Raw genomic sequence first — 17,778 nt, 5'->3', positions numbered from 1 at the left:
ATATATATACCACTTAAGAACAAATATTACCTGGCACCCTACGCTGCTAGTTATTGGATAAACAATATAAAATATATCTTTTCATATCTCTGTGACAGCTTTGGAAATACAAAAAAAGTGAAGTTATTCTAGTAGATAGATCACATCTGTTCTCTCACCTTTAGTTTACAGTGTAGCTGCTTCATCTCTAAATCTGTGTTCTTTAAAGGAGTTGCTGGTGTGGCTTCAGTCTCATTAGAAGTCACAGGAGATGGATCTTCCTTTACCTTCGTAGCTTGGGACACATGCTCTAATTTTCCTTTTAAATCTTCTCTCTCTTGTTGCAACTTGGCCAGATCAGAGGTTAATGTCTGTTTCCAAGTCCAAGTAACAAAAATCAGTTACATTCAAGAAGTGTCTCTGATCGGTCATAACAAGATACATACGTCTATGGGTTAGAATTAGAAAAGAAACAATACACCTGTACATTGTCTGTATTCTACATTACATATTGGTTGATTGAAATAATTTGTTGAGAGGACTCAAGGGGAGGGAATCAAATCTGGTGGTAAAGAGAAATAACCAAACATAAAAAGGCTTGAACTTTTAAAAAGGCACTCATGAAACCTTAAAAGTTTGATTGCCTGTTGAGAATTGTCCCATGGCAGGCAAAAAAACCCTTATTATAGGGAGCTGTAAAAGAATAGCAGTAGAATAGTGGTAACTGTTAAAAAAGATGTTTTCCTGGGCTGTCTCTGATTCTACACTTATTTCCTGCACTAAGTATCAGAAAATACCATGGTATCTCAGATACCACTGTGCAGTTAAAGGTGGTTAAATGTCAGTTCTGTTTTAATGGTGACCACTGCAAGCTTACATGAATGCTCTGTTGACAACTGCTGTAAAACATACATCCTTTTCTTGGCTTTTGTTTTGATATTTGTAGGGCTTGTAGAGGTTAAAGCAAAATGAACCAGCTGCACTAAATAACTTCTGGTTGGCTGGTCTTTACTCATGTTGTGTAATTCCTTCTCTTCCACATATATGCACCATAGCCAGAGAACCACATATTCCATAACCTTGATTCTAGGGCTGATGTACTTAACTGGTAAAAGCCAAGCTGGAGCAGGACAGGATAACAGATGTTAGTTGTTTATTCCACTGGGTAGGTCTTACCACCCTACACTGCAGCCAAAATGCTTCTCATTTAGCAACATAAATGTTAAGTCCAATTAGCAGACGAGGCTTGTTAGGGATTTAATTCAAATAAATAACATGCAAACAAACTATCTAATTCTTATTGCACTTGACTGACAACTGACAAAGGCCATTTAATCAGTGAAGCAGTATATGAAAACGGTCCTTAAAGACGTCATATTAAAAATAAAATATTTGCTTTAATACTCCTATTGTAAAGAATATGCAGTGAACATTATTTTGCAAAAAGGTAGCTGAAATAATCATTATGCCAGTGCACATCTTTCACCAGTCTGTAGTCAGCAGAAAGCCACCAGGCGTTAATGGCCTGACAACTCTCTGGCTCCTTAAGAGGGTAACTACAGCACTATTTTATTATTTCAAAGAAGTTTATAATATGGTAGTTTAACATAAGGAACAATTAGACAAAATGGTATTGAAATCTCTCAGAGAGGGGAAAAATCTTCTTCTGTGAAGAATCCCAATTAGAAACCAGAAGAGACACTATGGCTTTAAAATGGCTAAATGTATAGCTAATTACATGATGTCAGATAAAAGAAATTAGTAAAAGTAAACAGAATATATTGGTAACATTTCAAGAGAGGCCAATATTTAGATAAAAGCAGAATTTTATATTGTTCAGAAGTTTTTTGCAAAACTCAGTAATTCTTAAAATATAAACAAATGCATGCATGTCGACACACATATTTAAATCATCTGAGAGTTTATGAAAGAAAATACAATCAGGGTAAAGAACTCACTTTCACAGACATTTTTGTGTCCATTGCAGACAGCATAGGGAAGCTTGAAAATTTTCAGTGATATTAAAAATTATTTATGGATACAACATAATACATTCTACTATTCAAACTAAATACTAATATCATGGCTTAAATACTCTGGGGAAATTCCACATATCATGGCTATGGTATATATGACTGCATACATGTTACTAGCATTTGGATAAAAGGGTTAATAATTCCATGTCTTTCCAAGTTTGCTTTAATTTCATTATTAAACAGAAGAACAATGATACTGATGTATCTTTCAATTGGATGGATTTTAATCTTGTAAAACTATTCTAATCTCTCACTTCTTCAAATGAACACAATGTAGGGGAAAGACTCAAAAGCAAAGGATACTTAAAAAATGTACAGAAGTAGTGTGGAGTAACCACAAATGTTGGGTTAATATATCTAGCAAAAGCAACACTTCCATATGCAAAATGTCATTGCTCAGTGTTTCTATTTGCAAGTATTCATAAAAATGTGAAATGTTGCCAACTTTCTAGTTGCTCAGGCAAGAATTCTACAGTTAGTATTTCTACTCTTAAAACTACTTTTCTCTCTTGTGAATAGAATCAATCTCTCTCTATTGACAGGGAATTAAAAAATACAGCTAAAATGAAGTAAAATGAAATCTCACCACCTAAAAATATGAAAACAATATATACATATGTCAGAAAGTAAAAGTAATTGTACTCTATCCTTAGCATATGATCATGTATAATTTTTAGAGACAAGAGAAATACAAGCATCTAAGCTTCCAAGTCCCCCAAAAAGTGTCCCTCATACAACCCCTATATGTCCTTGAAAATCTGGTACTTCAGACATGAAAATGAAATAAAAACTCTGACAATGTGATGTTCCATTTCTAAGCTGGACCAGAAACCGTGAAAGAACTCCCAAACGTTCTAAAGTGTAGAAGTTATTAGTCATTTATCTAATAGCAACTTTTCTGAATGTTTAGCAAGTACCACCAGATCACTCATTTATAAACTATTTTCAGACAAATGCAGTTATCAGCAGCCTACGTGTTGTTTCACAAAATGTCAAGTAAATGAAGGTAATATAGAGGACTTTTTACCAGTGCTTTAGCTAGTTGTTAGACTTCAGTAGCCTTTAGAGACCATTAAGTACCCTTTGGCTAATTGGCCAATGGTAGATTAATCCTCTTTTTATTCTAGAAGCACTATTTTAACACCCCTTGCACTCTGTCAGTGTAGTATCTGAATGACAAAATAATATTGTGCATGAATAATAAGCAGAAAAGTTAAATTAACTTTTCATGTTTCACATGCCATATCTGTGTGTCAAGGATAACACCCCCCTCTTTTTAAGCCACTGACATTCAACTTTTTTAAACAACCTGATGTTGACATCTTATTGAGGTGAATCTTCCTAATTACTGCTAATTGCCTATCAAGAAAAAAAAAATCTTTCCTTGAAGTGCAGTTGTCTAGTATAGATGAACACAGCTCCAATGTGCATAGTAAAGACAGGCATGACACTTGAGGTGTGCTACATTATTATGTCATACTAAATATGGTTTGCAATTAACAAAGCAGTTTTTAAGGCTGTTTAACACACTGAAAATGCCAATCTCTCATGAAATGTTTAAATTACATCCCAGCAGAGGAATACAGCTATAGGCTCAAGGATGCAGATAAAGCTCTCTTCGAAGGTATTTTATTAAAGAAAAAATATTTGTCCAATTGGCAGTCTCTCTCGTAATATAGCTTCAGTTCAGACGTTCTCTGAAGCATCTTGTACACTGATGATTACAGAATAGCTCTTCTGTATATACAAAAAATACTTCAGTGATTGGCAACTATTGTTATGATGATTAATAAACACAACCCTTTTCAATTATTTGCATGCTCGACAGTACCTTTAAACAAGTTGAATACAAGCGGTAATCTTGTTCCAAATACTTCGAAAGAGCAGGTGTTTTACCTGAATTTTTGTTATATGGATTTGTTATTACATCAAAACATTTTCAGTAGAAACTCAAACACATCAAGCAACGTGCAATTAAAAAACCCTTGGTAGTTGAGTGTTAGAAGGTAAAAATGTTTCTTTACTGAGTTGGAAAAAACTGTAGAATTCTTGCATTTTAAGATCCACGTGATCTATTCCTTAGAAAATACTATTCCCTCAAACAATTCAAGACTAAAACAAAGCCTGAAGCAATGCTCAACTACTGAAAAAAGTTAAGAGCCTAATATAAATTGGGCTCAATATTCCATGCTGTACTCACAGAAATCTATAAAAAGGAGACTAGTTTGAGTAAGGATTGTATAGTCAAACAAGAATTATTTTATAAATTAAGGGAAATGAGAGGAATATTGAAATAACACAAACTATAGATAGTATTTTCAGATCTTATGGAGCATTACTAAACAATACAATCTTTCAGGATAGTGGCCTGGTCAAGATATCTGTACCAGAGTTGTTGATTTTGACTAGCAGGAATTCATAGACCTTTGCTTTGATTTTAAGTTATGTCCCCATCATGTAACTACAGTTGGTGTATCCAAGAGTCCAGTTCTGTAAAACACTGCACTGAGATGCCCTTCATCCATGCAGATTCCAATACCAGATCGGAGCCTTAATCACATGCCTAACTTTACTACTTAAGTAGTCCACTGGTCAGGCCACCCAGTAATGCCACATCCAAATGAACACAGACTTTTGTTTCTCCAGGGAAAAGTATTAGCAGCACACCCTGTGCCACTGCTACTTGTCCCCAGTTGCATGCATTTGAGCCAGGAAGTCCCCACAGCTGAGAGCCAAGGGCTCTGTCTTGGTGGAGGCTGGAGCCATGGGCTCCATCTGAATAGAGGCCTCAGTGGTACTGGGGGGTGGGGGCGGGGGGGAGATCTTCGGTGTGCAGTGCAACACAACCATCGCACACAGGTAGTAGTCAGGGCTACTGCTGTGCCAACCCTTCTCTTCAGGCTGGCCATCTAGAGCTTTGTGCCCCTCCTGCTCACCCTCCTGTATTAACTCCCATGCTGGGCCCAGAGCACACCTGTTTGCATGCTCTATTTGCTCCAGTCACGCGGCTCCCTGGGGCATGTAGGAGCTGGGTGGGGGCATGACCCTCCTTTTTTACTTTTGTGAAATTAATTCAAGGCAACAAAACTTTCAAGAAAAGTTCAGTGATGCTCAGAGTCTCAGTTATAATATGCACTTACATTCTCAGATAGTAAGTGCATGTTGTAACAGACATTCATAAGTGAAAATGTAACTGTAGTGCAAATCAGGGTTTTGCATGACTGGTGAGATACCTACATAGATCCACGCATTCAAATAGCAATATTTACATGCACTTTAGGCACTTGTGCACACAAGCCAGGGTTCCCATTTTACCTGCAAACTTGGGGCCACAATATCTACACCTCTATCCAGACTGAGGTATGGTGACCACAGTATTGTATGCATGCTCTTTTTGTGAATCAGAGCCATATTTCTACTGCATGATTTTTTGCATTTTGGAAAAACAGCAGAATCCTGAGGCATTATTTCTCTAATTTGTACCAAATATTAGGGAGAAGGGCAACTTCCAAGAGCTGAAAATTATAACTTTTTATCTTGGGTCAGTGATAGCATTTGCCATATCCCCCTGCTTAATCTTAACACATCTAAGCACTGAAAATAAACTACTTGTGTGAGAGCCAGTCAGGGAATTTCACAATCCCTACAACTCATTACAAATTTAACAGCAGCAATACTAAGTATTCATATGTTTCAGATAACACACACAAATAAGCTGCACTAAAACTCATTAGGGGAAAAAATTAATAATGCTTCCATCTGTTTTCTGTATAGCTCACATAAAATACAGAGAAATGGAAATGAATACATTATTTTAAAGAATGTTTATATAGCTTTCTTTTGATTTTACTAAAATAATCTCCCATGTATTTTTATTTCCAAAGCACACAGTATTGTATTTTAAAAAATGTGTGTATTTTTAAAGGGAAAAAAAAGCCTCACCACTGGCAATAAGGAAACAAAATAGATGAAAAGATGGTAAACATTCAGCCTTACAACTAGCCATTCTGCCAAGAGAGTGGTTCATTCTGCCTAGTAGAGTGAATCATTTTGCACTACAATTCCCCTTGATCCCAAATCTGGGTTGGCATTACTTTGAGTGGAAGTTTTTAAAGCTAGCACTTCTTTTTAAAATCTGACCATGTCTTCTGCTTTTCCTTTTGTTTGCCTTGGCTTGTTGTCTTTCTCCCCTTCCCCTGGCAATGCTTCCCAATCCTTTTTTGGTTCTGCTATCACATATTCACTTTCCCATACTGTATCCACTGTATAATCCCTCTCTTGCCATCTACATGCAAAAATATTCAATGGATCCATCTTCTGAGGTTGCAAGTTTTACTTGCTTAGTCATGCTGGCCATGGCTTATGTCAGACCCAAATCCGTAAGAAAGGTTTTAACTGGAGATAACCTGTAGAAAAGATACCAAATCATAATTGTGACCTCCCAAATCTCTTTGTTTTCCATAATGCAGATGGCCCCATTTCTGGCAACCTATGAAAATCAGTTGTATTGTACTAGTTGAATGTCAGTTTGAACATATAAACTTACAAACAGTCATACTGGACTAGTAATATAGGTTTTAAAAAAACAACAAGCAAACCAAAAACTAACAGTTTAATAGTATCTCAGTCTAGAGAACGTAAGTATTAGCATCTACCATTAGCTTGGGAAGAGGTAGATTCAAGAAAGAAGAAAAGTGGAGAGGGGCGGTCAGTCAGCCAGGACATTGTCCCTGGATGCTGCTTGTAAGACTCCTTATATATACAACTTGGGTTAGTAAGTTTCTGATAAATTTTAGGTTCCTTTCCTCTCTAATAATCAGGAGGGAGAAGAGGCTTTGAATCTGCTCCCTAATTAAGAATTCCCTGACTTCAGGGCAGTTAGAGGACCTCTGTTACTACATCATTTCCCAGCTTCTTTTTTTTTTTTTTGTGGTTCACTTCTGTATAAGAAGCTTTAGTAAAAGGTTCTGCTGCTACTTTTACAAGAGGCAGCAACAAGGTGTTGACCTGCTTCATAGCAATTTTACAGTTAGGGTTAGTACAGCAGTGGCAAAGGCAGTAGAGCTATCTGCTGACTCAGGAAGAGAGTGCATTTTATATTTGATTTATATGCCACAGTTGTTTTGCAGCCATAAAGATCTAAATTACTTTAAAGTGTTGATTTTTTTCAAAAAAAAGGAACGTTTAAATTATGCAGAAATTGATGCCCTGGGCTTCTTTAACTGCTTTGGAAATGCTTCCAATCATCACTAGCAAGTGTATTTTTTGAGTTTTGGATAAACAGGTAGCTAAAAGCAGTGTAGCTGAGGATGACAAAGTTAAGGATAGAAATACCTTGACACACATATAGAAGTTGATGGTAGAATCTGCACACTTGCCCCTGCTGAGAGGGTAAACAGAGGAAAGGAATGTTATTTCTCCATCTCATTGCAGGGTGCAGTGATGGTAGAATCTGTTTTTGCCCTTGTGTGGGCAGTAGCTTTCTGAAACAACTCTGCACTCATTCCACCTCAGACATAGCCCCTTCAGCATTACAACACATGCAATGTGTAATTTCAATGGCAAAAGATGAGCACAGCCTCTTTTTCTCATACAACATTTCATAGTGTCTTCACTGAATGGAAAATGCCACTCCTCTGCAAGGAAGTTGGGATGTATAGCACTGAGAAACTTAACTTTGTGCTCCTTTTTGGAGTACAGGGGCACGTCCACACATAAAGGCATGTGTGCTTGCAGCTGCTCAAATAACAACAGCACAAATTTGTGTTAGAGATTTATGCCTCAGCACATGTGCCTGAACATGCATTTTGGTGTGAGGCAAGTTGTGCCACTTGGGGCAAATCCCCAATTCCTTCCGGGTGGGCAGCACAGGGATACTTGCTCTCAAGAGCAAGCAGCTCTCTTGCTTTACTTCCTCACAGGGCTACTTTTTCTCCTCCCTACTGGGCAGCACCAGGCTACTTGCTCTCTAAGGCCTGGTCAGATGACATATGGGGACACTACCCCTCCCTGTGCCCGATGGACTGCTTCAGCAGCCCTTACCTAGAGTGGACCCTGAACCCTCTATCCACTGCAGCAGTGTGGCAGCAGGGACTGCTGCCTGGCTGTGAGCTGCTGCCACCTGTGACAGTATCGGCCCTCTTGGCCCTGCAGCCCCATGGCTCTTGGCCTCAAATGGCCAGGAGATCAGCCACCTCATTTGCCCTCCAGCTGGGTTCCTGCTCCCAGCCCTGGGCAGGTTTCTGTGCCTGTGTCCTACCACTTGCCTCACTAGCAGGAATCCTAGTGTTCCCTGTTTAAAAACTGCAAATTCTCTGACTAAAAAAAATCCCAGATTCACTGTTTAAAATACCAAAATCCTTGTTCTTCCATGATTAAAACAAAACACTACTACACACACACACACACACACACACACACACACACACACACACCCCTAGAGAGAGATAGAGATCAGTTGGGTAATGTTTCATTGATATATTTACAATTGTAAATCAATTTGGAAGCCTACCAGTGACTCTATCATCATAATAAAATTAATATTAAATAGCTATATGTTTTGATGTTTGCCTTTGGCTTTTTTATCATAGAAAATTCAGAGCTCCCCCTGACCTCTTCACTAACCAGGATGTGGGGACAGCTGCCTTTCAGCCACAGCTTCTGCCAGTAGGTCTCATCCTATCTGGCAGCTGGGCAGACAGGGTGTGAGATGTGGGGAGATGTCGGGCTTGCAGGAGGGGGTGGGAAGGGTTGTGGGAGGGTGTGGGGTGGGTATAGCAGGGATGTGAGGTTTGTGGTGGGTGTGTGAGGATGGGGGGATGTAGGGGTGTGGTGGGATATGGGGTGTGTAGGTGGGTGTGGGAGGATGTGGGGGGGTTGTGGGGTGTGTGGGTGAGTGTGGGGTTTGTTGTGGGGCTGGCACATGCCCACCCCTCTCAGTTCCTGTGGTGCACAAACCCTGGGCTACAATACCACCTGACCCGGGGGCCTGCCCTGGCATGGCCTGCCTCACTAGCATGGGTAGTGGCAGGACCTATCCTGGTCCTGTCCAAAGACAAGCTAGCAGGGCAGGCTTGGCCAGACCAATCAGGTCCACAGGTTAGGCAGCACTGCACCCCACGGGACTGTGCTGCAGCGGGCATGGCTTGGCTGGCTGGCTGCTGCTGCCAGCACTGGGGCCTGTGTGCCACAATGGTGGGGGGGGCATGTGGTACCCTCCCCCAAAACCACACACCCACAAATCCCCACACAAATCCCATACACCCACCCACACACCCAACCCCCCCCCACACTTACCAGGAACAGTGCCTGGGACCAGGTCATGCTGCAGTCTTGCCCTACTCCTGTTTGCCCCAACACGCTGAGGCAGAGTACTGTGGCATCAGGGGCACCATAGAGATGCTCTGGTCAGATGCTTTAGGGCACACTGCAGACTGTGCCCTGCACCACTTTTTTTGCCGCAGGTTTTTTTGGATACCCGGATTTCCAGGTATCAAATTTAGAGCCCACACTGCAAATATGTAGCATAGGGAACATTTTTTCATCCCCGGCATGTCTCCTGTGTCCATGGACACACCCCAGGAGTACAGAACAGGGCTCTCTTGATCAGAGAGCAGGCATATATGCATATTCAGCAAGTGCAATTTAAACTTTCCCTCTGGTTTTAGAGTTTCTGTTGGTTTGAGAAATGTTCCATATATGTACAATAAAAACCAACTCTTCTAGAAGTGGTAACAACTTTCAGACTTATTGCATCTGTATTTCCAAAAGCAATCATCCCAAAAGGCAGACAGAAGCTGCTACTTTTTTTGTCTACAAAGCAAAGACTTAAAAGCAATTAGCTCCATTATTACCACTCCAGGTAATTTAAAAAGGGAACAAGGATTTAAAAATAAAATTTCCTAATTTTATGTTTTTATCAGTAAAAGTGTTGTGACCTGCAAATGACAATTTCCAACAGTTTACAGGAAAAAACCCAAGCACAAAAGGTATTCATTTTTTGGCTTGGTTGATTTTTTTATGTAAAAGGAGGGTTGTGGGGAAAATCATGGGTGTACAAGGTATTCTTGAGTATGGCTCAGGGTATCTGTAAAGCATCATTTAAGGTTATCTGTATAATAAATCAAACATTTATTGAGTTCTCTCATCTGTATGTTACTGCAAACTTGTAACACGATACCCAGACAAATGCAAATAATAGTTTCAAAGTCTTGTTTTCTTTTTAATTGGACACACACAAACTACTTTTTAAGCACTGACTCAGCTAGCAAATTTAACAGCAATAGATGTTCCTGTTCTTGTTGGAGAACGTAGCTATAACTATGTATAGAGCAGTGGGTACATTTAAAAATAAAAAAAAATGCATTTTGATAAAGTTAGAGAAAACTGCCACTTTATAATTATTAACTTATTCTATTATTTACACCTGTGTTGATTTTCTATAGAGAAATCTGATAAATATTTCTAGAATTATTTGAGGGAACTGAAGAGGTTGACAAAAGATGAAAGGGGATATAATTTTTCAAAATAATGGACTGCATTACAAACTTACCTCTAAAATGTGCTGCATATAAATTGAGGCGGTAATTCATCCCTGGCTTCTTGTAATATGAACCCCCACAGTCTTATCTTCGATCCTGTGATTTATGTCATCACTGGAACCCTTGCTAAAATTACAGCCATAAATGAACAGTTTAGAGTAAAGGATTCTGTGTATTACATACTAAATATCTGGGAAGAAACCATAATGAGAAATGCCATATTTTCTGTGCCAATGTATAAAATGTAACGTTCTTTCCCTTTATCATGATTATCATCAATGTTATGACTCATTTGGGCAATCAGTTCTGATTCTATATTTGAGTTTGAACATATGATGCAGTCTATGTAGTCAGTTAAAGGCAGAATTGTGGTTATATCCTCATATGGAGGCAGTGTGTTGTCTATTTACTCTTGGAACAACATGGAAAGCAAAGTATGATTCCAGGTGCATAAAGATGTTTGGGAAGGTGTGATGACTGTAGGTATTGTAGGGCTTACTGCTACTGCCGTGAGTTCATTTACCTACAGGCAGTGACAGGATGGACCTCAACTTCAGATCACCCGGTCTGCTAGGAGATTGAGCTTGCTTTTCTTGCCTGCCACGACTTGGTTGGTACAATATAAATAGGAGGCAATACCCTGAGGTGATCCTTCAGGTCTTGATCTCTGTCTTCTTCTGTCCCCAATCTCCCCATAGACCCTGCTAGCCCCCTGAGTCTTCCCACAGGTTTTGCTTGCTCCCTGATTCTCTAATTCCCCCTTCCCCAATAGATGCTGTCTGCCCTGCTGGTTCCCCCAATCCCTCCCGTGGATCCTGCTAGCCCCTTAAATCCTTCCATAGATTCCACTTACCCCCTTGATCTTGATTTCCCCCCCCAGACACAGAGTGCCCTCCCAACCCCCCCGAGATCCCACCTGCATCCCCAATCCCCCCATAGATGTTGCCTTCCCCCTCAGTCCCCACCAAAGACACTACTTGCACTCCCCAATAACCTAATCCCCCAGGCAGACCCTGCTAGCCTCTCCAATCCCTTCCATGGATGTTGCCTGCCCCCACTCCCCATGATCTCTCCTGTGGATGCCAGTTGTCTAATTCCCCCTGCAGGCACCTCCCCCCCCCCCCAATTCATAGATACTAGGGCTGGAAGGGACCTTGGAAGATCATTGAGTCCAGCCCACCGCCTGAAGGGCAGAAAGTCAGCTGGGGTCATGTGTTCTGAGCAAGAAAAGCATCCAATTTACTCTTGAAGGTGTTCAGTGTAGGTGCTTGAACCACCTCCGCTGGCAGACTGTTCCAGACCTTGGGGACTCGGACAGTAAAGAAATTCTTCCTTATGTCCAGCCTGAAACGGTCTTGCAGGAGTTTATAACTGTTCGACCTCGTCATCCCTTGGGGCGCTCTGGTGAACAAACGTTCTCCCAGATACTGGTGGTCACCCCGATAAACTTATAGGTGGCCATCAGATCACCCCTGAGCCTGTGCTTTTCCAGGCTAAAAAGCCCCATGGATCTCAGATCTGTTTTCCTGACCTCTGATCATGCGCGTGGCTCTCCTCTGCACTCTCTCAAGCTTCTCCACATCCTTTTTGAATTGTGGAGCCCAAAACAGGATGCAGTACTCCAGCTGCGGCCTCACCAAAGCCGAGTACAAGGGGAGAACGACGTTCCGGGATTTGCTTGAGAAGCATCTATGGGTGCAAGCCAGTGTTTTGGTTGCTTTACTAGCCGACGCATTGCATTGCAGGCTCATGTTCATCTTGTGGTCAAAGATGACATCCAAGTCCCTTTCTTCCGTAGTGCTATGCATTTTTCAGTGTTAAACACCATCAGGTTCTCGTCTGACCATTTGCTGAGCCTGTCCGGGTCAGCCTGGATCACCCACCTGTCTTCTGGTGTGGACGCTTTGCCCCAAAGTTTGGTGTCATCGGCGAACTTGGCCAGTCTGCTTCTGACTCCAGTGTCCACATCCTTAATGAAGATGTTGAACAATATGGATCCAAAGACAGAGCCTTGGGGGACCCCACTGGTTACAGGACACCATGATGATTGACTTCCATTAATTACCACCCTCTGGATTCGACCATGAAGCCAATTTCCCCGGCAGCAGATTGTGGTGGACCCAAGGCCACAATTGGCCAGTTTTGCCAAGAGGTGATCATGGGATACCAGATCAAAGGCTTTTTTGAAGTTGAGATATATGACATCAATCTCTTCTCCCTTGTCCAGGTGATAGGTTACCTGGTCATAAAAGGAACTGAGATTGGTCAAGCAAGACCTACCCGCAACAAACCTGGCTCTCCCGCAGGAAGTTGGTGTCAGCCAGTCCATTAAGGATGGCCTCTAATAAACTTTTCTAAGACCTTCCCTGGGATAGAAGTCAGGCTGATGGGCCTACAGTTTGCCATATCCACTTTCCTCCCTTTCTTGAAGACAGGCATCACTTTGGCCTTCTTCCAGTCTTTGGGCACTACATCTGAGCACCAGGAGGTCTCAAAGATCCGTGCGAGAGGCTGGGCTATGATGCTCACTAGCTTCTTGAGTACCCTGGGGTGTAGATTGTCAAGACCAGCTGACTTGAAGGTATCCAATCTCACGAGGTCTTCCTTTATGAGGTCAACATTGATGGAGGGCAGGGGATCTTCCTCACCTGGACCTGCCTGTCCCGTAACAGGCATGGGATTCCCATGGGACTGATGAAAGACCCATGCAAAGTACCCATTTAATAGGTTGGCTCTTCCTTGGGTGTCAGTTGTCCCATCTGATTCAGCAGAGGTCCAATGTTGCCCTTGGTTTTCCTCCAGCTCCCCACCTATCTGAAAAAGGAATTTTTATTGTCCTTGATGCTCAACGCTAGTTGGAGTTCAGTTGCAGCTTTGACTTTCCTGGTTTGCTCCCTGCAGGACCGGACCAGTCCAGAATAATCCTCCTTGGAGGTGAATCCTCCATCCCTTGTAGGCCTTTCTTTTTAGCCTCAGGAGGTCTGCTAGGTTCCTGGAGAGCCAGGGGGGCTGCTGTGCCCTCTTGCTGCCTTTCCTCTGAGATGGAATAGTGGTGTGGAAATAAGAACTCCAGAATTTTCAACTAGAATTGAAAAATCTTTGCTTGTGCATTGAAGATCACTCCCTTAAGGAGCAACCATTCTTCCTGGACTCACCTCCCTCTGGGGTCATGTTCCCTTAGGGCCTCACTGACAAGCCTCCTGAGCTTGTCAAAGTTGGCTTTCCTGAAGTCAAGAACTTCTGTGTTGCTGACTGACTTGCCATGTGGTCAGCCAGGGATGACTTGCCATGTGGTTAGCTGTTCCTGTGAAAACATGCCCAAATATAGGCCAACATATGAGCTTCCTTTAAAAGACCTTTTAAGGTTCTGTGGTGGCATAAGCCTGAGGTTGGTGAGAAGCTGTCTGATCTTGAACTCATGGCACCCCCAAACCTTTAAAAAGCAGGTGTGCAGCCCAGTTGCATGCCCACTTTTTTGAAGTCCCAGGGTAGCATGAAAATGAGATCAGAGAACAACTCCCCAACATTGGCTCATTCCAACCCAGGACCTTAAATTCAGAATCCAGCTACACACCCTGATGTGCCAAGAGCCAAGCATCAGGGAAAGGCTCCCCAACATTGGGATCCTGTGTCCTGGGACTTTTGAAAGTTTCAGTACAGTCTATCTGCACTGTTGCCCTTTGAACATGATGGCTCTCCACAGGCTAGCATATTAAAAAAGGTGCATGCAGCTGGGATGCATGCACAGCTCCTGGTTGCCTACATGCCACATGTTTAAAATTGAGCAGGATACAAACAAGTCACAAAGATGTTCTACATAGTTATATATATGGATAAGTATATGTAGAACATCTTTGTGGCTGGTTCAGTATTTAATTGCATCTTAACTATACTGAATGTGTGAAATGCTGCTATTTACCATGCAGTCAACATGCTCATCACACAGTAAATATAACATCTGTCAGGGATCAAAAGCTGCGGGAATAGAGCAGGACTTTCTCTGCAACAGCTCTTCTGCGTTGGTATGGCACTGTGCTCAAAACATGAAAGCAGAGAAACACAGTATTATATGTGTGTACAGTTCCCTTGTTTGATTCAGTGTTGTGCTTCTCTTTTCAAGAGAATTAAAGAAAAATGGATAAACATGATAAAAAAAAAAAGGGCATAATGCCAAATCAGTATGCAAAGTTTTAGTGATTACTCAGATGAAATAATATTTAATGCAAGCAACTTTCTTAAAATTTGGGGATGTGGAACTGAAAACGCTAATGATTTTATCTTAATGAGCCAAACTAAACTTTATAAATACACTTGAAAACCCTACTTGACAATTCTAATAGGGATTTTTTCTTTTGCTTGGCCTTTTGCTGATTAAATAATTAAGAAACAGCTCTAAAATTTATAATCTCTTTAAAAGAAGAAGTATAGGCAAACCTAGTAAAGGTAGACATTAAAGTAATACAGTTACAAAGTTAAAATAATTTGTCTGCTGTTATTTATTGTATACCTTTGTCAACAATTTCACTAGTTTTGAAACAGAAGTGTATGTATATCTATTACAGCACTGTTTTGGAGGTTCAATGCACCTATGTCTAGAGAGGACTTATTTTATAAGCTTTACAAATCAATATATACCACATTGTATAAATCTCTTAATGACTTTCTTTAAAATGTCAAAGTATATTTTAATAGGGATACCATTTACCGCAAATTTGACCCACCGTTTTTGTGAGTAGAAAATTGTCAACTTTGATAAAAACAATTTATGATGAAACATATACAATGAGCATTTTAAATGCACATAAATAATGATATTTTGGGGTAATAAGATCAGTGTGCATGCTAAGATTTTGATCATACACACACATATCTGGGTAGGGTAAGGAAAAAAGTTCTATAGGGACTATAAGCAAATTCTTTTGCTCTGTGATGTATGAGAACCATCAATTTGTTACAAACAGAAAAGAAATTATTGACTTATGTTGTTCAGATTGCTTTTACTGACTTAAAATATTCTGGTCCCAAGTGAGTTTAAGAACCAAGTAAAACAAGAGTATTACTTTATTGTACAGGGCATGCTAAGTGATAATCATACTTTCTTCTAATGTCTAATATAAAACACAGACATTGTGTTAACTAATATCACTTGGATGAGCCAAAAGATAGGATGAAGGAATAAGACAGTCACGTCCAATTCCACATGGATTCTCAGCTCAGATCCTGGTTTTTGCACAGTTTACCTTGCGAACATGATCCGAGTGACATTTCACAAATTCCTGGATAAATGTTGCTACACTCTGCCAGCAGAGAGACAGGCTGTGTCATGCACAGATCAATAATAGCACTGTGTTTCATCAGCCTCAAAATCAAAAGTGCTTCATCTGGCAAAAGCCATGGCCCTTGAGGATCTGACATACATAAACTGAATACCCTACACGGGATGTCTACTCTGCAAGCTGCCAAGATAAAGTAAAGACTATTCTGGAGCTACAAAATGAAGAATAATAACAGGAGTTTTTAACTCTGTTATTACTAGAGGTGTGAACAGATCTCACAAACTAGCTGCTGAATAATGTAAATTAGGCTATTTAAAATTCAACAGCTCTTGACAGAAAAAAATGGAATCAGGACAATCCAACGCTTATATTCTTTTGAAGAATTTACTATAAAATGCTAATATATTTAAATTGAATACAAATATGTATACATAGCCCAACATCCTATGATGAGAGTAAAGTATAATAAGCATTGTTTGCTAAATCACTGTCATACTTTAAAGTGTAGCATAACAATTTTCTCTGCTTAGAAAAAACTGCTCAAAGATATGGTCTTGACACCCAACAGCACCAGAAACTTTCTTCAGATTCAAGTCTCTATTCAGTAGAAATATTTTTCTTTCTTAATGCTGTTATGTTCCTATTTTTCTTCCCATCATCCAAATTTTGTTTCTGAGCCACATATTTTTGTAATATTGGTCGTCACTATCCACAACCCGGAGCTAGCTCCTCTTGATTTAAACTGAATTTATTACCAGTTCCATTTTCTCAGTCACAACATACTTCCCTCTTGTTTGTTGCATCAGATACCAAATGCTTAATTTCCATCCTCCATCCCACCTTTACAAAATATTCACACTTTCCAAAATATTCACTGTTAATAATGAGCACTTGCAAACTGACTTCTGGAATCCAAACCATTTAAAATACATATAATAGACCACTGCAGATATGTTGGCCTAACGAGACTAAATCTTAATTTAGATCATTCCTTCAAGGTAAAGGGTTTTTCCCTCAGAACGTATAGTTCACAGGTACCTCACTAATAAAGAAAAATGTATTTAATATTTAGGCTAAAAATTCCACTCAAATGCAAATGAACTTTGGAAACAATAAAAAAGGTAAAAGAAAAATGAAAAATAGCTGAGAGAGATTTGTACAAATGCACAAACAAATGTCGCAAACAAGGGCATTAGAATTGACGGCTCTCTCCTGTAGACCATTTTTAGCTCATAAAAATAAGTTTTCTCCTCATTTCCCTTCTTTGAAGACTAAATTCATCATTCAGCCTACCTGTGATCATCACACCCTAGTCCCGGTTACAAATGCTCTCTAATTTATTACTCCATAAAATTTACCTCTCTTTGTACCTCACCTCTACTTCTCTGACCAGCTTTTTCATTAGTTTACGTGCATATCTTCTTGTTTCATTCCCTAAATTACCTATCCTTGATTCTTCTATCATAGTGGTTATTTCAAGTATATCTACATTTATGTCCCCAAATTAAGTACTTTACCATTCTACTTATGGCCTCATCAGTGCTATGCCACAAATTCCATCAAAAGCTACCCTATGTCCTTGTCATTCTCAAGAACCATTGATACCAATGGCCTCTCTAGTCTTCTTTGATGTCTTGGTCATTCTTCTGGTGACTGTCTTCATAACTACACCCAAAACCTCATATTGATAACCTGCAAGTATAAGGTCATGTAACTGTATTACCTAAAAATACCATATTTCATTACAATTTTTCTGCTGCTTTCAGTTCATTTTTTAACCTTCCTTCCTAACCCCTACCCTTATTCTAAGATCTTTTAAAAAAAATTCCCTACAGAAAAGCCTCTCTTCTCTTTTTCCCTTTCTTATTACTTGGTCCTCTCATCTTGCTCTTGCTTTCAAGGTTATCAATACTGTTAACTACTGAATTTCCTTTTGCACTTTCCTCA

General features: G+C 40.2%; 1 protein-coding gene across 2 annotated transcripts in view; it reads right to left on the bottom strand.

Annotated features, from left to right (window-relative positions):
- The window catches only part of CNTLN (centlein), a 377,819-nt gene that overhangs the window by 51,451 nt on the left and 308,590 nt on the right, over positions 1 to 17,778 (bottom strand). For both annotated transcript variants that reach the window (XM_090038766.1, XM_090038767.1), the window contains one exon: positions 159 to 350. In XM_090038766.1, coding sequence (XP_089894892.1) covers positions 159 to 350 — 192 coding nt within the window. The remainder of the gene's footprint in view (positions 1 to 158; positions 351 to 17,778) is intronic.

Source organism: Crocodylus siamensis, chromosome 3 (assembly GCF_052110815.1).
Source record: "Crocodylus siamensis isolate JL-2025a chromosome 3, ASM5211081v1, whole genome shotgun sequence".
Classification (NCBI taxonomy): Eukaryota; Metazoa; Chordata; order Crocodylia; family Crocodylidae; genus Crocodylus; species Crocodylus siamensis.
This window is presented reverse-complemented; position numbering and strand designations above follow the sequence as displayed.